Raw genomic sequence first — 22,599 nt, forward strand, 5'->3', positions numbered from 1 at the left:
CCTACAAATGCCACAGCAGGGACCTATTTTAAAACATGGGGATAAAAAAAAATTAAGAAAAATAAATAATAATACAACATTAAAAAATGACTGGGTTCTCAGAGGTTTCTTTTTCTACGCATAATCTAAAAATATACAACCACAATAAGATACAAAATTTTATTTTATTTGTAAATGAAAACAAAATAAACTAATTTACATGATTTAACAGACATGGATGTAATTACAGAAAGAAAATCTGTTTTATTCATCACAGTATTTAAACACGGATGATAAAAAAAAAAAAAAATGGTGTCACTTGCATCAGAACACAAAACTTCTGGAAAGGTCTGATCTGCATTTTAGATTAATGTAGAAAAAAAAGCAATTGTGAACATCTGGATCTTGGAGAAATAAAATTGTACATTCTAACAGATTCCCAAATAGTTTAATTAAAATGTGCATTTACAGGAGTGCGGAGTACGTGATCATAAAACAAGACCTCTCGCTTTAAGGGTGATTCAGCATCCGGAGCAGGAATCTCCCATCCTACATATATCATAAACATTATGTAACCTACAGAAATGAGCAGCAACGTAGAGGAAGTTTTAACTATATGCAATCATTTTTCTTAGCTCTTTCAGATGAGAAAATCCAAAATGAGGAGTTGTACTAGAACGGGAATCCTATGGATATGAAAGCACTACTTGTAGGAGAACTTAAAAATACTTTGCACAGTGAAAAGGGTCACCTAGGATTAGGAGAGACAGGGTTTTTTTTCCCTTTGAGAAACAGTCCATCGGTTGTGACAGGTACTGCAGCTCAACCCTATTAAAAGAGAATGGGACTGAGGTGCAATACCAGACAGTCCATGGGCAAGAGTGGCGCTGTTTCAGAAAATAACTCATTGTTTTCATTTTAACCTATGAAAATGCCTAGGAAAATTTTCCAAAAAGAGCCCAAACACATTACATAAACCTGATAGAAGTAGCACACATGGCCTAATAAATTACTAGTTTTGCATAAGGTCAGTCCAAGTCATTGTTCAGCAATCTTCAGGAACACTAGAATGTGTAGACCAAGGTAAGATAGATGCCTTTTAGAGGTAAACTAGTTGCATATGGACAACATCTCTGCATGAAAAAAAGCAAAAATTAGCAATACAAGATCAATACTGCAGAATATACCAATAATGTGATCCAATTATTTGCAATATCTAAAAGGGAACAGAGCAAGCAGATGCTTCCTGAGGGACTGTTTTAGGTAGGTCTGTTTAAAAGAAGAAATTGAGGTTTCAGAGATCTTTAAAAAGTGTCCCTCCAATCATAATCTCCAGCCAGATCGGACATTGGGCGTAGAGAAACTCAGAGTGCCCCGCTCGTGCCGAGGCAACTGTACGACGCCTGGCGAGCACCATGCATGGATTCGATTAATTCAAATAGGGTGTCAGATTGGGTGGGAAAATGGAATTGGAGTGACACTTTAAATAGGCATTAGACTTCACGTACACGACAGAGCTGTGGGCAGGAGGCTGTGATCCAAGCGGCACCCTAAGTCAGAATCATTCTCCCTTAAAAGCTTCTAGGAGAGAATATGGCACCCTATGGAGCAAACCAGGATTCTTTTTTTCAGCAAACAGGAAAACAAACCTCTGAATAAAATAGGAGGCACACGAAGGTACAGTATGGCCCAATAAAAACCCATGGGTGCCCATTTACATGTCTGTACAATTCAGAGGTTTACGGAGTCGTAATTTGGCCACATGCATGAGGTATACCTGCATTACCAAACTTCATGGATAAACCTTTTTCAGACAGGTAAAACTCCTTATTACACTGCATATAAAAAGACTGCGTCGACTTTTTAAGACAGTATAACCAAAAGGGCTTTTACACACAGCTTTGGTCATAAACGTGAAGGTCCCATTGGCACCTAGAAACGCTCCCTTCAAGTAGTGTGATGCTTGGCTCTTAAACACCAGGAATGTGACAGCTTCAAGGGAGTAGTCATCAGATGACTTTTTTAGCTGAGGGGTGTGTGTGTTGCAAGGAATTACCTACCAGAATAAAACAATCACGAAACAAAAGGTAAAAACTAAGCCAGTTATCCCACACACTCAGCTTGTTCATTTGCCAGCAGCAAAAATAGCATTGCCATTGATTATTGATGGACTAGCTGAATTTTAACCACTCAGCAAAACAGGATCTAAAAAGGTCATGAATCTTCTCTACGGCACTGAACGGTGTCATTTCGCCTTGATATGCAGTAATTCTACACGTGAATGATTTAAGGCGATACATTCCTGAATCACACATGATATACGTTTATAAACCTGTGATTATGTGCCCTGGAATCAAGATTAGTTGTACTGTATAGTACGGAGCTAAATTTGAGAAATGTGTACAGAAACATTTATTAATCCAGTATAGTCCAGATATTCTGGCAGTTCAGCACAGAGCTGCAAGGAAACATGTAGCAACATTTCACACTGAAAATATATGACAAACATATTGAAATGTATGCTAAGTTTTCAGTACGTTACCCATTCACTTGTATTTGGGAAACATAAAATAATGCAACATGTTATGCTATTTTGCACAGGAAAAAAGGGAATGTCTTCAGCTGGCCATACACAGAGGCATGACCATTTAACGTGTATGGTAACATCGCGGCTCTGCCCTGAAGGCAGATGTCAGGGGAGAGGAGGGTCGGGCATGTTGAATTTCAGCATGCCCGATTTTTTTTATTAGTAGACAAACCGCTACCAGAGGAGTCCGGCAGCGGCTTTCTCCATACTCCCCACTGAAGAGCCAGGCTTATATGTGTATGGAGGAGTCAGGAGGAATAGCGTCAACTTATCGGTCAGCTAACTAAAGTGTATGGAGAGCCTAAGTCTAAGATCTATGTCTACTTCAGAAATGAACAACTTGTGTGACTTAAAGGGGTAGTAGGAGATTAAAAAAACATGAGTATATTATTATTATTTTTTTTTAAGAAACAGCGCTTTGACATGAAGCGGGCCAAGGGAACTCTAAACCTTTTGAAATTTTATTTGCTATGACTGCCCAACAATCCAAATCCTTTGATAAAACGAGAACTAGGTTCATTCAATGCCAGGTTAATGGAATTTTACTGTAAAGATATATTTTGCGATGGTGTCATATATTACACACACAGCTGTCAGTATTATTTCAGTGGATTATGTCAATTTAGATTGTATAATTAAAAAAATTATAATATCCCTATCAACTCAGAAGACTAGCGATATTGGTGAGGCCGTGGGTGCATTCTTCGTAACATGAGACATGGCTGCTTCCAGTATGACTAGTATTTGGTAACACATTCGGAGGCAAAAGTAAGATTCACAATTGGTCAGTTTCAGAATGGACTCGTAAAATATGTAATGTCGGGTCTAAAATGAAACATTGCAAACAAAAAAAAAAGTAATAAATAAGAGTCACTAATGGAACTACTCTTGAAGTTCCAAATTAACATATCAACTATGGAACGTCAAAGACTTACAAAGTTGGCTGTAATCTTCCTAAAATAGCTGGGAGTCCCTGGCATCATAAGAGGAAGAGGCCTGCTTTTTCCAGTACTGTTGAAGATAGAAGACTTGTGATTTGTGAGAAAACTGCCTTTATGGTTCCATTCACAACCAAAGTACTAAAATCTCCCGAGGAGGCCTCCTCTGACCACTGTAGGTCACTGATACTTGCCATTCCCAAGCAATATGCATTAAAGATGAGACAAAACTTAATAGGAGAACCAAACAAATCTTATTAGGGAGTGGCAAAGTAACAGAAGGTGAATAGGAAGGAAATATGGAGGTTGGTCAATTTCTTTCTTGCACAAACACAGTCTCTTGAGGAAACAAGCCGGCTTCTTGTAACGTGATATCATAGTCCAAATGTGATAACTTCCGTCGTGGAAAGTTTGTTAGGAGCTCAAACCTCTCATTTGGATATCCTTTCTGCTGTACGTGCTTAACCAGAGCCTGTCAGACAAGATGGGAGACCAAAGTAAGCGAAAAATACAACAGATAATTCATCTACAGAACCTATACACAGCCGGATCCCGCAAGTAAGAGAACAACGCTAAATTTCCATCAGCCAGAATATTTACGAGATCTCCAAGATTTAGGGGACCCTTGTGGAGCTGGGGCTTCAGCCGGTATTTCGGCAACTGGATCTCTTTTTGTAATGCAAATTGAAAAAAAATATTTACAAGCTGCAGAGAATCTGCGACAGGAAAAAAAACAAAACAACCTGCTATAGTGCACATAATAATACCATTCATACGTGAGCCAGTGTACCGCAAAACTGGGCGTACAGGACAAAAATTGGATTACACACCATTTTTTGTGTGACATATTGGCACATATTTTTTCTATTTTTCCAGGAGATTCTCACATAGTTAAAAATGTGTATTAAAGAGGCTCTGTCACCACATTATAAGTGCCCTAACTCCTACATAAGGAGATGGGCGCTGTAATGTAGGTGACAGTAATGCTTTTTATTTAAAAAAACGATCTTTTTTCACAACGTTAGGAGCGATTTTGGTTTATGCTAATGAGCTTTCTTAATGCCCAAGTGGGCGTACTTTTACTTTCGACCAAGTGGGCGTTGTACAGAGGAGTGCATGACACTGACCAATCGGCATCATGCACTCCTCTCCATTCATTTACACTGCACTAGCGATATAGATATATCACTATGTGCAGCCACATACACAAGCCCTAACATTACTACAGTGTCCTGATAATGAATACACATGAAATCCAGCCTGGACGTCATGTGTACTCAGAATCCTGACACTTCTGAATCTTTTCTGTGAGATTCCAGCAACGGATACGAAATCTCGCGAGATCTCGGAGCTAAACGAGATTTGGTTTCACTTGCCGGAATCTCACAAAAAAAGAGTCAGAAGTGTCAGGATTCTGAGTACACATGACGTCCAGGCTGGATGGTCATGTGTTTTCATTATCAGGACACTAGTAATGTTAGGGTTTGTGTATGAGGCTGCACATAGCGATATATCTATATCGCTAGTGCAGTGTAAATGAATGGAGAGGAGTGCATGATGCCGATTGGTCAGCGTCATGCACTCCTCTGTACAACGCCCACTTGGTCGAAAGTAAAAGTACGCCCACTTGGGCATTAAGAAAGCTCATTAGCATAAACCAAAATCGCTCCTAACGTTGTGAAAAAATATCGTTTTTTTTAAATAAAAAGCATTACTGTCACCTACATTACAGCGCCCATCTCCTTATATAGGAGATAGGGCACTTATAATGTGGTGACAGAGTCTCTTTAAGCCCAGCTGACACTTCACGGCGACCTCTTTCAAATAGATCGACTCTAACATGAAGTGCAACACAACTTATTAGATTTGCCCAGTACGTACAGATGACTAAAAATTGGATGCAAGAATCAGGACTCTTTTTTGGAATGCAGCTTCGCTTTTTTTTTTTTTTTTTTTTGGGAAGGAAAGGTGGTTTTTATACAATCAAATTGATCAAGGCTGAAGTTACACCAGTACAAATACATACCATTAACTTAGCTTTTTCTGGTAGTGAAATCTGTTCCCTTTTGCCATCTGGGTATCGTAACATGAGCTTTGCCTTGGGACCTAGAAAAAAATAAATAAATAAAAAAAATGAAAAATACTTCAGAACTTCTTATATCCCAGTTGAAGATCATAAAAGGTACTAAGCAATCCGTTCTCTACAACCTAGGTGGACAGACACAGCCCTGACCCCTGTGTCCTCATGGACAACAAATAAATATCCATATGAACCAAAGATGTGCCTAAAGTGTATAATTTTGTGGCAACAACATTAACCCTGTGTCTGGAAACAAAAATAAGGTCCTAACCGAATGCCAGCTCATGGCCAAGTTTGGGTTGAGCGGTTACAGTTAAGCTCTATTCACATTGCGGCTAGGAAGTCTGCTTAACGTATACGTCCACAGGCCACCACTGTAAAAAAAAAAACTAGCGTATAGAATACATTTTTTTTCCCCAGATGCCCAAATAGGAAAGCATTGTACATCAGTTTGGCAGATGCCAAAAGAACACATTCAGCGTATGTGTTGTAAGCAGAGTACACATCTATATCATGTAAAAAAAATAAATAATAATAATATATATATTAATATATATATATTAATATATATATATATATATATATATATATATCCTTAACGACAAATATATCCGTCACAAGCGGGTGCTAGTTCCCACCTCGTATCTCGTGGGTACTGCCACTGTACCCACGAGATCAGCGGCAGAAGCATGGCTGTTAAACACAGCCAGGCTTCTGCTGCAATTGAAGAGTAGTCCGATTCCGGCAGTTTAACCCCTTAGATGCCGCGGTCAATAGCAACCACGGCAGCTAAAGTGTTTGACAGAGAGGAAGCTCCCTCTGTCACCCCATCAGCACGCCCGTGTAACGATCGCGGGGCACCGATGCGGTTCCATAGCAGCCGGGGGCCTAATAAAGGCCCCCAGTACTGCCATCAGTAACCGCCTATAAGGCCATGCCAGTGGCTCAGTGTTACAGCCAATAATGACAGGCAATACTAAGTATACCAAAATTATATCTGCGATCATAAAATCGCATTGTGAAGTCCCCTGTTGGAATTTATTATTTTTTTTCTTTAAAAAAAAAGTTAAATAACGTTTATGGGGGGAAAAAAAAATTGATTAGAGAATAAAATGAAAACATTTCTCCATAAAAAGTGATTTTATTCAGTAAGTGTAAAAAAAAAAATTAAAAAAAATTACACATATACGTCAACGGTGATCATAACAAAACGAACAATGAAGAGAACATTGATTAAACCGCTGTGTGAACAGCATACAAAAAAAAAAACAACTAAAAAGCGAACAAAAGCAGTTTTTTTTTTAAAAAATTCCCTCAAAAAAGAAAAAAAAAGTTAATCAATGAACTATGTGCACCCAAAAACGGGTCAATTAAAAAACAAGCCCTCATACGGCTATGTCGACAACAAAATAAAAACTTTATGACTAGGAAGTGCTTGGTCATTAACACCCAAAAAGGCCTGGTCAAAGGCCTGTGCTCCTTCGTCTGTTATGGTATAACTTAGTCTCTTTTCAGAAAGATGGAGTTAGATGAAGACAAGTCTCACAGACTTCTATGAGCCAGTCTTTCACTAACACTACCTCTCCGAGAGGAGCTTAGCCGAGCCAAAAGGTATACCATTACAGCCGAAGAGGCGGAGCACTCAGCTGAGCGCTTCTGCCCCTTCGATTCAGTGATCGGTGGGGGTCTCAGCTCCTGGACAACCACCAATCAAAACTTCTGACACGTCACTATGACATGTCAAAAGTTTTGTCAATTCAGTTACACTTTAACAAAAACAAACATAAAAGACATTTTGCTTGACGGATGTTTGGGTGTCTGCAGACCCCAATTCAGTCTGCCCAGTCCAGGCCCTGTCTAATTTCCTACGCTAAGAATTTTTGAACATATACTCCATGTGCAGGTACTACGAGGAGCTAGACACACAACACTAAGGCCCGATTTACACGAGCGTGTGCGTTTTGCGTGCGCAAAAGGCACTTAGCAGCTGCGTGTGTCATCAGTGTATGATGCGCGGCTGCAAGCTTTTCTCGCAGCCGCCATCATTTTGACACTCCGTTTGGATGTTTGTAAACAGAAAAGCATGCGGTGCTTTTCTGTTTACATTCAGAGAATGACAGCTGTTGCACGAATCACGCAGTTCGCACGGAAGTGCTTCCGTGCGAACTGCGTAGTTTTCACGCACCCATTGACTTCAATGGGTGCGTGATGCGCAAAAAACGCAGAAATATAGAACATGTCGTGATTTTTACGCAGCGGACTCACGCTGAGCAAAACTCACGGACTGTCTGCACTGCCCCATAGCCTAATATAGGTGCGTACGACACGCGTGAAAAGCACGTGCGCCGCACGCGCGCATATTACGCTCGTCTAAATGATGCCTAAAAGTAGAGATATTTGTTTGACTAAATCATTAATATGTTTTCTTTGAGGGGGAGAAAGCAATTTTCACTGGTTAGATCAATTACAGTAAAGAACAAGTGGATACAATAATGTAAAATGTAACTGCTTAAATTGGTTGTCTACTTTATAGTAAAAAGAGCATAAAATAGACAAGTTACTTGTACACCAACAGAGATCATTAGAATCGTCAGATTAAAGCATTATAATAAAGCTGATGCTAAAGCGGATACACGAGACCCTCTGCGCCCACTTACTGTAGCTCGTTTCTCTGTGGCATACTATGGATGAGGAGGGCATAGGTGAGTAAATGCCCTTCTAGCTTTTTTTTGTTGTTGTTTTGAATCTACAAAAGTCGCCAACCCTGGTTTATCAAAAGACTTTAAGGCCTTATTCACACGACAGTGAAAAAAAATGTCCATTTAAAACTGATCAACTGTCAGTTTTTCATGGCCATTTTGCATCACTGTGTCTCTAAATTTTCATCCGTTTCAAGTCCATCTGTCCGTTTTTAATGGCCGTTTGACATCCATTTTGCATCAGTTTTTCATGGCCGTTAAAAAAACTGATGAATTTCATTGGTCAGGCTTTTTTTGTCCCAGCCCCCTGAAAACAACCAAAGGAAGGTCACATGTTCACCTAGACAATATTTACAGCCTCCCTGTATATGATGCCACACACCTCCCTGTATATGATGCCACACAGCCTTCTTGTATATGCCACACCCCTCCCTGTAGATGATGCCACACGCCTCCCTGTAGATGATGCCACACCTGCCTCCCTGTAGATGATGCCACACGCCTCCCTGTAGATGATGCCACACCTGCCTCCCTGTAGATGATGCCACACCTGCCTCCCTGTAGATGATGCCACACGCCTCCCTGTAGATGATGCCACACCTGCCTCCCTGTAGATGATGCCACACCAGCCTCCCTGTACATGATGCCACACCAGCCTCCCTGTACATGATGCCACACCAGCCTCCCTGTACATGATGCCACACCAGCCTCCCTGTACATGATGCCACACCAGCCTCCCTGTACATGATGCCACACCAGCCTCCCTGTACATGATGCCACACCAGCCTCCCTGTACATGATGCCACACCAGCCTCCCTGTACATGATGCCACACCAGCCTCCCTGTACATGATGCCACACCAGCCTCCCTGTACATGATGCCACACCAGCCTCCCTGTACATGATGCCACACCAGCCTCCCTGTACATGATGCCACACCAGCCTCCCTGTACATGATGCCACACCAGCCTCCCTGTACATGATGCCACACCAGCCTGCCTGTACATGATGCCACACAGCCTTCTTGTATATGCCACACGCCTCCCTGTAGATGCCACACCAGCCTCCCTGTAGATGCCACACCAGCCTCCCTGTAGATGCCACACCAGCCTCCCTGTAGATGCCACACCAGCCTCCCTGTAGATGCCACACCAGCCTGCCTGTAGATGCCACACCAGCCTCCCTGTAGATGCCACACCAGCCTGCCTGTAGATGCCACACCAGCCTCCCTGTAGATGCCACACCAGCCTCCCTGTAGATGCCACACCAGCCTCCCTGTAGATGCCACACCAGCCTCCCTGTAGATGCCACACCAGCCTCCCTGTAGATGCCACACCAGCCTCCCTGTAGATGCCACACCAGCCTGCCTGTAGATGCCACACCAGCCTCCCTGTAGATGCCACACCAGCCTCCCTGTAGATGCCACACCAGCCTCCCTGTAGATGCCACACCAGCCTCCCTGTAGATGCCACACCAGCCTCCCTGTAGATGCCACACCAGCCTGCCTGTAGATGCCACACCAGCCTCCCTGTAGATGCCACACCAGCCTCCCTGTAGATGCCACACCAGCCTCCCTGTAGATGCCACACCAGCCTGCCTGTAGATGCCACACCAGCCTGCCTGTAGATGCCACACCAGCCTCCCTGTAGATGCCACACCAGCCTCCCTGTAGATGCCACACCAGCCTGCCTGTAGATTGTGCCACATACTCACGAGAGCAGCGCCGTCTCTCCTCTTCTTCACTTGTGGTCACTCGTCTGCACGGGATCTGGCAAGGCAACGCGACGGGGCGATGATGTCATCGAGGCGCCTTCAAACCCATGAAGACGAGTGACCACACGTGAAGAAGCGCCGCAAACGTGAGTATGCCAACGATAGCCAGCAAGGGAACTAGTAGTTCCCTTGCCAGTCCCCATGTAACAGATCCGTTTTTAACGGTTGTTACATGTATTGACAGCCGTTAAAAACGGATCCATTGACTTCTATGGGGGCCGTCAGGCCGTTAAAACGGCCAAAAATAGGACATGTCCTATTTTTTGACGCCCATTATTCACGGGCCGTTAAAAAAACGGCCGTGTGAATGCACCCATAGAATATCATTGTTCTGAAAACGGCCATGTGAAAGCCGTTAAAAGGACGGCCATCACATGGCCGTTTTTCACTGTCGTGTGAATAAGGCCTTAGAAAGTAGATCTATTAGATCTTCTCTAAGAAAAACATCCTCATTTAAAGGGAGACTCCGGCCAAAACGAAACTTTCCCATGTGTACCATTATGGTATTCCAGGAACAAACGAGATATAGGAGCTGCACTGTAGCATAAAGGTATGGGTGCTATCCTCCGAGGAATCTTGACAAAAAACCTCAGCAAAGTCCAACCACAATCCGAAAGAAGAGGCAGCACTCCGGTAATATAGAAAAATCCAAAATGTATTCACCCAACATACAGACAATGTTTCACCTTCCCATTGAAGGCATTTCATTTTGCCTGAGTGCTGCCTCTTCTTTTGGATTGTGGTTGAATTATGGTATTTCATGTGTCAGTCCCTGTTATTTTTCTTGCTGCTTCTATCTTTATATATCAGACTGGGATGGTTGCTTAGCAACAGTGTGAATCAGGCTCGGTGTCACGCTTTCTCTACTTTATTCTATTGAGATCTATGTGTCACCCATCACAGGCTTCAGAAGTTCCTGTACCACCCTAGTTTTGCACAGGGGGGGGGCAGAAACTTCTATCATCAGCTACCACTCACACTTAAGACAGGTCCCTGTCCCATGGGTAGAACGTAGAATAATATAGCGCAGCCTCCCTGACTGTATACTTATGGTTTCTCAGCTTATTTAGAAAATAGGGAGAATGATAATCAGTGTCTACCAGCATGCATAGATGCTATGGTATTTAGTTGGTCATGTGATGCTGTGCTGAAGCATCATAGGATTAATAGCAAAGCAGAGAGGAAGAGAAAGCTGGGGAAATCTAAGACTCAAGATGGAGACTTTTTTAAAGTACAGACAAGGCAGCAGTTCAAAAAGTAAGTATAGATAAAAGTGTCGGGTGTGGTATACAGTCAGGTGGGGAATGCAGACATGGAAAATTGTGTTTCCATTGGAGGTCTCCTTTAAAGGAAACATGTCAGCACATTCTTGCTGCTCTAACCATAGGTAGCAGGATATAGAGATAGGCACTGGGCTAGTCTGTCTGTACAGAAACAAGTAGGAGAAGCAGAAGAGAAGGTAATACAATAACATCAGAACCAGATAGGAAAACCATGTCCAAAGGACAACCTTTACAGATTCATAAGGGAAAAATAAAAAAGGAAAAGGATTTTACAGTGAGTACTCGAAAAATTCTGTTTTCTTAATCTTATTGGGGGGGGACACAGACAATGGGACGTCCCAAAGCAATACACATGGGTGGGAATCAACAGAAAAAGAATGTAATAATTGACTACAAAAGAAGAGCGCAACACCCTGCGACCAAGGGCAGCATCTGCGGACACAAAAAGACGGATATATCCATCCTCTGATCGCACGGGTACTGCCAGTGTACCCACCCGATCGGCGGCAGGAGCACGGCTGTTATATAAAGCCTGGCTCCTGCCGCAATCGAAGCTTGCTCCGATTGCGGCAGTTTAACCATTAGATGCCGCTGTCAATAGCGACAGCGGCATCTAATGTGTTTGACAGAGGGAGGGAGCGCCGTTGGGTTTCCATGGCTGCCTTCAGCAAATGCCTATTAGGTCATGCCAGTTTTACACTGACAGGCAATAATGCTTTGGTATACCAAAGCATTATATAAGCGATCAGCAGATCCCATGGTGAAGTCCCCTTGTGGGACTAAAAGTAAAAGCAGTTAAATAAAGTTTATTAAAAAAATAAAAAATTTATATATATATTTGGGGAAAAAAGTGATTTTATTTTGACTGTAATATATTTTATATATATATATATATATATATATATATATATATATATATATATTTATTACAGTCAAAATAAAATCACTTTTTTCCCCAAAAAAGTGATTTTATTTAGTAAAAGTGTCAAAACAAATAACATATATATATATATATATATATATATATATATATATATATATATATATATAGAATATAAATGGCCACATTTATTCGACGTAATAAAAAAAAAGTTACGACTTTTGGAATGCGACCGTGAGAAAACAAAAAATAATCCTTGGTCATTAACGTGCAAAATGGCATGGTCATTGAGGGGTTAAGCCGGTAGACCTTGTGGATAGCCATCGGGCGATGTACCCTTAAAGAGTATCTGTCACTAGTTTAGTAATGTCCTATCTCCTAGCTAATCTAATAGGCGGTCACATTGATAATGCTAGTGAAAATTGTGTCCCAAAACGATTTTAAAAGCTATGAGCATTTTTCTAAATATGTCAATTACCCTTTTATTAGGCAACTGGGAGGCAACAGCAGCGATTCTCCTGGGGTGGAGCCTCCTCACAGCCTCTGACGCTGTCCTATCAGCATGAAGCTCCTTCACACAGTATGAGAGACAGTCTAGAGGGAAGGGGGATAAATTCAAACAGCCATATCTCGGGCTGTGGACCACCTAGAACAGCGGTTATGGTTGCATATGAAAGATTCCCATCTTTCATATGACACAAGGATCACAGTTCTAGCTGTGACACAGCCAGGAATATCGCCAGTTGAATACACAGTCGGGAATGGAAACTGTATACTATAAGATCACACTGTGTTGCTGGGAAGGGGGAGAAGCTGTATGATGATTGGACAGTGTCATACAGAAAACATTACACGCCCAGAGTGAAAAAAGAGAGTCACCTCCTATTTGGCTATTAGAGCCACATTTACATATTTAGAAAAATGCTCATAAATTTTAAAATAATAAATGTTCTTTAGAACAAAATCACACTGTAGTTATCAGCAGCAAAGTGCCTATTAGATTAGTTAGAAGATAAGGAATTAATAAAACGGGTGACAGAGCCGCTTTAAAGGCCACCAAGCCCTTCCGGAACTACAAACAGTCAGATCTGCGAAAGAGCAAAAGGTAGACCTGCAAGGCCCAGACAACCACCAGGATTGTGAAGAGATCGTTCCTTAGGGTGCACCAAAGACAGGCAGAAGGGCGGTAAAACCATATTTTCGTTAAGGTGGAAGAAGACCAGCCTGGGCAAAAAAGAAGGCACGGTATATAGCACGGTCTTATCCTGATGGAGAGTTAAATACAGTTAAAGAGGCTCTGTCACCAGATTTTGCAACCCCTATCTGCTATTGCAGCAGATCGGCGCTGCAATGTAGATTACAGTAACGTTTTTATTTTTAAAAAACGAGCATTTTTGGCCAAGTTATGATCATTTTTGTATTTATGCAAATGAGGCTTGCAAAAGTACAACTGGGCGTGTTGAAAAGTAAAAGTCCAAGTGGGCGTGTATTATGTGCGTACATCGGGGCGTGTTTACTACTTTTACTAGCTGGGCGCTCTGATGAGAAGTATCATCCACTTCTCTTCAGAACGCCCAGCTTCTGGCAGTGCAGATCTGTGACGTCACTCACAGGTCCTGCATCGTGTCAGACGAGCGAGGACACATCGGCACCAGAGGCTACAGTTGAATCTGCAGCAGCATCAGCGTTTGCAGGTAAGTAGCTACATCGACTTACCTGCAAACGCTGATGCTGCTGCAGAATCAACTGTAGCCTCTGGTGCCGATGTGGCCGACACGATGCAGGACCTGTGAGTGACGTCACAGATCTGCACTGCCAGAAGCTGGGCGTTCTGAAGAGAAGTGGATGATACTTCTCGTCAGAACGCCCAGCTAGTAAAAGTAGTAAAAACGCCCCGATGTACGCACATAATACACGCCCAGTTGTACTTTTACTTTTCAACACGCCCAGTTGTACTTTTGCAAGCCTCATTTGCATAAATACAAAAATGGTCATAACTTGGCCAAAAATGCTCGTTTTTTAAAAATAAAAACGTTACTGTAATCTACATTGCAGCGCCTATCTGCTGCAATAGCAGATAGGGGTTGCAAAATCTGGTGACAGAGCCTCTTTAACAACAAGACAGAGCTGTCGGTTCAGAAAACCATTTCGGTATAGAGATCACCACCATGAGAAACACCATCTTCCAGGTGAGGAAACTAGAGAGATCTCATGGAAAGGTTCAAACGGAGCTGACTGCAGATCTGTCAGAACCAAGGTCAGATCCCAGGTAGGAGTTTGGGATGGATATGGGGGAGGGAAGGGGCGACGACTGCGTATGTAACTCCTTGCAAGAAAGTCCAAACAGATTTGGATGCCAAGGGTCTGTTGACGAGTATGGACAACACAGACACCTGCGTTTTTTTTTTTAGTTAAACAGTTAGTGTATAAGTGATTAAACATTGTTCTAATTTTTTCACGAGTCAGGAAATATTATAAATTAGATTCTAATTTATAACATTTCCCAGTGCTGGTCACTAGAGGGAGCAATTGCAGCATTGGCATGTGGTAAAGCAACCACATTGCTTTATGCTGCAAAATTTGAGAATACACACTCGCTCTAGTGAGCTCACAGAATCCCCCCTCCTTTATCCTGGCTAGTGCCAGGAGAAAGGAGGGGATTGAACGGTCAAACCTCCTACACTGTGTGTCGCCATTTTTTGAGCTAACACAGTGTAGTAGGTTTACATACAGTAGTAATCACACACTAAAACACGTACATACACAGACCTAACTTACCTGCTCCTGCCACCGCCGCTCCCTCCGGTCCGTCTGCTCCCTCCGCTCCAAGTGCACAAGTCCGGAAGCCGCGACCGGAAGTAGTAATCTTACTGTCCGGCCGCGGCTTCCGGTCCACAAGAAAATGGCGCCGGACGTCCCTCGGCCGAAGACCTTCAATTTGGACTGTGTGGGAGACACAGACGGCGTACAGCATTGTGGATGAAACGGGCCCCGTTCGCATTCACTATGGGGCTGTATGTGCCGTATTCCATGTCTGTATGTGTCGTTAATCGACACATACAGAGATGGAAAAAAAAAATGGCAGCCCCCAAAGATAAGAAAAAGTTAAAAAATAAAAAAAAAGTGAAACACAAACACACAAATAAATAAAAAAAAATGTAATTAAACACTAAAAGCAAATTGATCTAAAAAAAATTTTTTTTGCAACACTCGTCCTTTAAGAGAACCGAGGGCAAAACCATGATCCAACCCGTACTGGAAGAACAACACAATGCTGGACAGAAAAAAAAACAAAAAAAAAAACTTGGTATGTCAGTAGGCCTTCCAAGTACAGGGTAAATGCGGGTTGAAGGCGGCTTCCTAGCCTCAACATGGTGCGTATTACCCTCTCAGAAAAGCCCCGTGCTGTAAATTCGGGAGGAATAGAGGTCCCTGAGAGAGCAGATGTTGGAGAGGCCATGGCCAGGGAACGTCAGACAGTAGAGCCACCACATCGGCATACCAACAACAACGTGGCCAGTCCGCAGCCACGAGGACGGAAGGAACCCGCAACACTTTATTTTTCAGTCAATTGAGCGGTGTAAGGGCTTGTTTTTTTGCGGGTCACAATTTTGTTTTTATTGGTATCATTTTGGCCAACTTATACAACTTTTTGATAATTTTATATGAAATTTTTTGGGCAAACAAGGTGACCAAAAAAACAGCAATGTTTATATTGAATTATTTAAACCAGTGGGTTAGATAACAGGATTTCTTAGAGTACTCGCCGTAAAATACTTTTCTTGTCCAGTTCATTGGGGGGAGACACCGTGGGTATATGCTGTTGTCACTGGAAGGCTTGACACTCCGATCCCGGCCGTTTAACCCCTCAGATGCCTCGGTCAATAGCGACTGTGGCATCTGTGCAGTTAGCGGGAGTGGGCTCCTGTTCGCTCCACCTGTGACTAAATTGCGGGGTTCCGATTGGTTGCCATGGCAGCTGGAAGCCTATTGAAGGCCCCCAAGTTTGCCTTCTGTGCTCTATTATAATTGGTATGGCCGCTTCTGTAAAAGCCTGAACTATTCAAATATTAAGTTAAGTTTTCTTTTTCATTACATGGGGAGGGCACCCAATGCCGTGGGTACATGCTGTTGCCACTAGAAGGCATGACACTATAAAATATAAAAAGTGACACCACCTACAGGATATAGCCCTGCCCACAGACATTGAGCTGTTCAGTCTGTCCGCAAGCAGTAGGACAAGCAGACATAAGGTAAGTATGTCAATCACTAGAGGAGAATCCATCAAACTGACAACCGTAATGGGAAAAAAAAAATAATAATAAATTTAAAAAAAAAACCCTTGAAACCAGATTGGGAGGGAGTTGTGTCCCCCAATGAACTAGACATGAAAAGGATTTTGCGGGGAGTACTCAAAAAATTCTGTTTTCTTGCTCGTTACATTGGGGGGGACAGACCGTGGGACGTCCTAGAGCAGTCCCCAGGGGCGGAATAGAACACAGGATATGGTCAGCTATTTCACAGATGCCTGCAATACCTTGCGCCCCCGAGAAGCGTCTGCAGAGGCGATGGTATGCACCTGGTAGAACTTGACAAAAGGTATGCAGAGAAGACCACGTTGCCGTCTTGCACAATAGAAGGACAGAGGCCTGATGGAGCACATCCCAGGAAGCCCAACAACTCTGGTAGAGTGGGCCGTGACCCGGAAAGGGAGAACACTTCCCCGGACACAACAAGCATCAAAAACAATCATTTGAATCCGAGCAATGATGGCCTTAAAAGCCACCTAACCCTGCTTGGGACCCTCAGGGAGTATAAAGAAAGAATAGGACCGCCAGAAGTAAGCAGTGATAGAATGAGCACGGACAACATCCAGGTTGTAGAGGGAATGCTCCCTCGGATGTCTGGGAGAAGGACAAAAAGATGGCAAGACAATAATCCTGGAAGGCTGAAACCACCTTAGGCAAAATAGAGGGCTCTGTGCGGAGCACCGGAATGTTGATGGGAAAGGAAGATTCTTGTGGAGACCTCAGCCCGAGCCGTGGGATTCCGAAAGGTGCCCCGTCATCCCTTAAGGCTGGCATCCGTGAAGAGGTTGTCAGTCAGTTCAGCAGGAGGAAGGAACACCCCCGGGAAACGGACAGAGAAATGATTCACCACCGAAGAGAGCAACGGATCAAGAGGGGAAGGAGGAATTTCCGATCCAGCTATTGCAAGGATATCTCTCACCGGAAGGGGATTGTCCGCTGCAGAGGATGCGTGGGAACTGCGCAAATGGAATGGTCTAGATAGAGGCCACCATGGTTCCGAGAACCCGCATGAAGAGGGGTAGTGAGGTCCCATCTGTAGGGAATGAATCCTGTGCTAAAGAATAAGACGGCGTTCCGGAGGAAGGGACACCTTCGCAGAGTGAGTGTCAAAGTCGACCTCCAAAAAAAGATCTGATGTGAAGGAGATAGGAAAGACTTGGATCGGTTGATGATCCAACCGAACTGACCCAAGAGTGTCCAGAGTGATCTGGAGGGCCATCCCGTTGACCCACTTGGAGGGAGATTTGATTAGGAGGTCGTCCAGGTACCTGGTGACTGATAGGCCCTGGCGCGAAGGAGTAAATTCAAGACCGAGAACTACTCGCGTGGTCAGGCCAAATCAAAGGGCCACAAATTGGTAATGACGAGACAGTACCGCAAAACTAGGAAACGTTGGTGGGAAGTGCAGAAAGGGACGTGTAGATATGAGTCCTTGATGTCCACAGAAGAAAGAAACTTCCTGTGTTCCATGGAAGTAATGACAAATCTGAGAGCTTTTATCCAAAAAGGACGACTGACCCGAACATGCGCATCGAGGCGCGTGAGATTCAGTATGGGCCAAACCGAAACTTCCTTTTTGGAGACAACAAAAAGGTTGGAATTAAAACCCCGGAACCTTTGGCTCAAGGGTACCTGAATGATAACCCCCTGAAGAAGCAGAGATTTGATTGTTCGAAAAAAGCGTGCCGCCCTGGATGGGGACTGTGGAACAGCGGACTGAAAGAAGCGCTCTGGAGGGAGGCTGGCAAATTCGATTTCCTATCCCAAAGCTACCACCTCCTGAACCCAGGCATCCGAAACGTGAGAGAGCAAGCTGTCATTGATGTACAGAAGCCTGCCTCCCACATGAGGCAAGTCGAGTGGCTGCGCACATACAGGCGGGAGTGGCCTTGCCGGTTCCAACCTTTGAAGGTGGAGGATGGGGCCGCCAGGAGGGCCAGGTCTTGCAGGACGGTTTGGCCTTCTGATCCCGGTGAGTCTTCGGCCTGGAGGAAGTGGGTTTGGAGAAACCACGAAAGGAAAGAAAACGCAGACCCCGAAATCAGGTGAGATAGACTAATTCCTCTTGAGGAGGACCCGAGAGCAGGCCATGACGGAGTTTGTGAGCCCATTCAGGCTCTGCTAGCCAAGACAGATGCAAAAATTGGGCGAAGGGCATAGCCCGAGGCCTCAAAAGTAGTTTTAGCAAAAGGAGTCCACGCAGTGATCCAGGGGATCTTTTGATGGAAGTGGAATCCGCCATCGGCAAGGTGGTGGCCTTGGCTAGGTGAGAAACCGGAGGATCTACCGCCAGAGTCCACACCCATGCAGAAGAATTGCACTCTTGAAAGGGGTAGAAAACATTCAGACGGCTAGAGGGAAAAACTTCTTGCCCAGGTGCTTCCATTTCTTCAAGACTATATCCTCTAGTTCCGAGTGGGTTGGAAAAACAGCCTGAGAATGTTGGGACTGAAGGAAAGAAATTGAGTTAGTGGAAGGAGAAGGTGCAGAATCAGTGACCTGAAGTGTGTCACAGACAGCTCTAATTAGAACCTCCACAGAAGTGGGAAGAGGAGTTAGAACCCTTAGCAACTGAATCCAAATATAATAATTCACCGTCAGACAAAACCTCTCTAGGAGAGGACGCACCAAATCTGACTTCAGGGCCAGAAATACCTTGTCCACATGGGGAGGTGAAACAGAAGAGGATGGTGAAAATGAAGGCAAGCAACAAGCTCTAGTTCGAGGATGGGTCAGTCACTAGGGGGAAGACATGTATGGGTAGTCCATATGAAGACAGGCAGAGTCCGGCGGACGGGCAGACATGCCACCTAAGATGGACTGAGTAATGTTCACAGGTTATCAGCTGTCCGGAAAAGGGAGTTAGCCCATTCCGGATCCACACCCATCACACCAGAGGAGATCACCGGGGTTGGAAGGGGTGCAGAGGCTGCAGGCCTTTGGCTAGGTCGGCATGCATCACATAAGGAAGTAGACTAACCACAAGGAAATTTAGTATTGCACTCTGCAGGCATAATAAACGGCAATGGTAGTCTGGCATGAAAGTTCTGTAAACGGCTGTAAATACGGAGGCTGAACGCCTCCAAACATCTGCCCATTGGTTTCAATGGGAAGATGGCGTTTCGCTCCGACAGGGCTTTTTTTACGCGCCGTTTGTAAAAACAGCGCGTAAAAAACACCCCGTAAAAAGAGGTGCATATCACTTCTTGAGCCGTTTTTGGAGCCATTTTTCATTGTCTCAATAGACCAAAACGGACGTTAAAAAAACGCATAAAAAAATGCTTGATGCTTAAAAACTGTTGACAATCAGAGGCTGTTTTCCCTTGAAAACAGCTCAGTATTTTATGCCCGTTTTTCATTTGCCGTGTGAATATGCCCCTAGGGTCAGACATGACAGTAGAGTGTGTTACTTAACCTCCACGGAAGTAGTGAGACAGCAGAAACGGGAAAATAAAAATCACTCAAACTGCGTAGCCAGGAGCACTCCTATTTAGGGTGTAATGGCTGCTTCACTTAGCACTGCTAGAGTAGTGTAAAGGACTGAAAACTAGCATCGTGAGAAAAGCAGTTTGCTCTCTTAGGAAACGGACTCAGTGCCTGTAGGCTAGGGAACCTGTAGGGGGATAGAAGAGGTCAGTAGTCCTCCTGAGGCAAGAAGTGGCAGCTCTGTTCAGGAGGGCCTATGTCCCCAGTAGCATCCGTCCAAATGGAGGAGAGCAGAGGGGAACTCTGAAACCTCGACCACGGAGCTCTTAAATCGATTGGCCGCCAGCGGCCATGTGAGGAGACCAGCCAATCAGGAGAAAGACCTCATTCCCCATGAGGGGATAGGGGAAAAAGCTAGAATGATTGGTGCATTACAGTGAAGGCCCCACCACCGCCTGTGAAGCACCAGCACCAAGCAAAAGGCCATACTGACGGTCCAAAAGGGTTCAGGGAGCGCAGAAAGGACTAGGGAAAAACCCCAGGGAATCAATAGGCCTCCGGCTGCCATGGCAACCAATTAGAACCCTGCAATCTAGTCACAGGTGGGGTGAACTGGAGCAACCTCCCTCTAACTGCTGAGATGCCACCATCGCTATTGACCGTGGCAACTGAGGGGTTAAACAGCTGGTATCGGAGTCGCCTCCAATCCTGGCCATTTCAGGTGGGTGTCTGCTGTTTTAAACAGCCGGGACCTGCTGCGTATCGTGCTCCTGACCCCGCACCATATTGTGATGGCGTACATCCGAAGTAATAGTACGTTGGATGTTGCCAAGGCGTAAGCAAATAGGGAACTTTAATGGGGTTTCCCAGTTTAGAAAATCTGTTTTTATATACCTTTTTAGGACTCCCTTTATTAAGCTCTCTGTTCAGGATCCTCATCTCTTGGCCAGAGTGGAGAGCAGTTACACAGACTGTGTCTCGGTCTGGAGGACCTTTCCTGTCCTACATTGCACACTCAACACATTGGTACAAATGGCCACTGTGCAATGCTTCATTTCCCCTGTGACTGCTGGGGGTGCCAAAAGCTGGACACTTTGTGATCAGCTTATATTCAAAGGGCTCTTCTAACAAAGCAAAGATTGTCCAAAGGGGAGAACCCCTTTAAAGCAACATCCATTGAAGTTCTTCCATCTATTAGATACTCTTGCCTAAAATTGTCTGTCCTGGTGAAATACTCCCTCAAAAAAAAAAAAAAAGATAAGCGTAATGGTTTAATTGTAGTAACAAAGCCATATTGATCCACTCAAAAAAAAAATTTGAAAAAATGGTCAAATAAAAAAAATAATAAAAGAATATATTCACTTTACGAACATGACAGGACACATAGCAGGAGAATTATCAAAACTTGTGAAAAAGTGAAACAGTTTCCCATGGCAACCATTTAGGTTCAAGCTCTTAATTTTCAGAGGCATTTTTGAAAATTAAAGACGAAATCTGATTGGTTGCTATGGGCAACTAGTCCACTTTTCCTTTGCACAAGTTTTGATAAATCACCCCATAGTCTATATGACAAGCATTCTTTAGTTGGACACCCAGTAATATAAACGCTGCTAAAAGGTAAATGAAAAATCCTGCTACATTTCTGAAGGAAACCCAATACTAAACATTTTTAGGAACAAAAACACGTTGGCAACATAACGATAACCAATGAAGGTAGACATAATACGGTGCAGTACTAACCGTTACTAGTATCGGGACAATCTTCTGAGGATTCATCATTCCCAAAATCGACTTTAATATCTTGAGATTCTGTATGTGTATTTTCAGGTAGTAATTGGTGGTTTGAGGACTCTTCCTCCACTTCTTCTAGAACAGGCTCTGCTCGAATAATTTCATCTTTTCTGTGACTGATGGTTTTAGATGTGGCCTTCCTAGACTTACTAATGGAAGTCTCTTGTTCTGGCACCGACTCTGGCAGTATCTCCTCCTCCTCTTCTTCTTCGTCTTCTTCTTCATGATCTGATCCACAGACAGAGATAAATTCTTCACTGCCAGAATATAGCTCCGTTTCGGACTCCTCCTCATATCGAGTGGTTTGGTTACTGGTTGAAGAGTCAAAATGTGTTTCTTGCAATGAGGCACGTATTGCCGCTTCTAACTGACTGTCCTCACTTGCATCGATGAGGCTCTCCTGGAGGACAGTAAGACCACTAATACAAATTAGAGGAGTGAGGTTAAAGTAACAAGGTCCATAGTACTCAAAAGAAAAAAAAAAAATAAGAGAACAAAAAAAGTTAAAAGGCAATCACAAAGACAACAACTTTCTAGAGAGAACATGACTCATCGCCGCAAGCCTGGCTTCTCTTACACTCCGTGATCAGCAGTTATCGACGAGGGAAACCACATCTCACTAAATTTCCCCTGAATACATGAGCCAGGGAAGCTCCCCAGTCTGGCTCAGAGAGGGGTCCCAGATTGAGGAGTCCTCACTATTGTGTCTACATGCCCCATTAGAGCATATGGAAAGGGTTTGTCTTTATGATAATCTGCCACGACATGATACAGTGTCTTTGACATGCATGATTATCGAGATAGTTCCGAATTCTCATTCGGCTGACCATTCTTTTTTCCATGGGAAATGGAAT

The 22,599-nt window shown here is 43.8% G+C and overlaps 1 protein-coding gene across 2 annotated transcripts in view; it reads right to left on the reverse strand.

The window, feature by feature from the left end:
- Positions 1 to 203: 203 nt before the first annotated feature.
- The window catches only part of UBXN7 (UBX domain protein 7), a 50,509-nt gene continuing 28,113 nt past the window's right edge, over positions 204 to 22,599 (reverse strand). Inside the window, exons 9-12 of one of the 2 annotated variants that reach the window (XR_012883115.1) lie at positions 21,695 to 22,145; positions 5,531 to 5,610; positions 3,502 to 3,976; positions 204 to 1,112 (exon numbers count right to left, since the gene is read on the reverse strand). Coding sequence is in view for 1 of the 2 variants with exons in the window: in XM_075861228.1 (XP_075717343.1) it covers positions 3,815 to 3,976; positions 5,531 to 5,610; positions 21,695 to 22,145 (693 nt within the window). In the remaining variant the exon portion in view is untranslated. Of the gene's footprint in view, positions 1,113 to 3,351; positions 3,977 to 5,530; positions 5,611 to 21,694; positions 22,146 to 22,599 lie in introns of those variants that run through there. The other variant, XM_075861228.1, reaches the window with a different exon arrangement.

Source organism: Rhinoderma darwinii, chromosome 4, assembly GCF_050947455.1.
Source record: "Rhinoderma darwinii isolate aRhiDar2 chromosome 4, aRhiDar2.hap1, whole genome shotgun sequence".
Taxonomy (NCBI): Eukaryota; Metazoa; Chordata; class Amphibia; order Anura; family Rhinodermatidae; genus Rhinoderma; species Rhinoderma darwinii.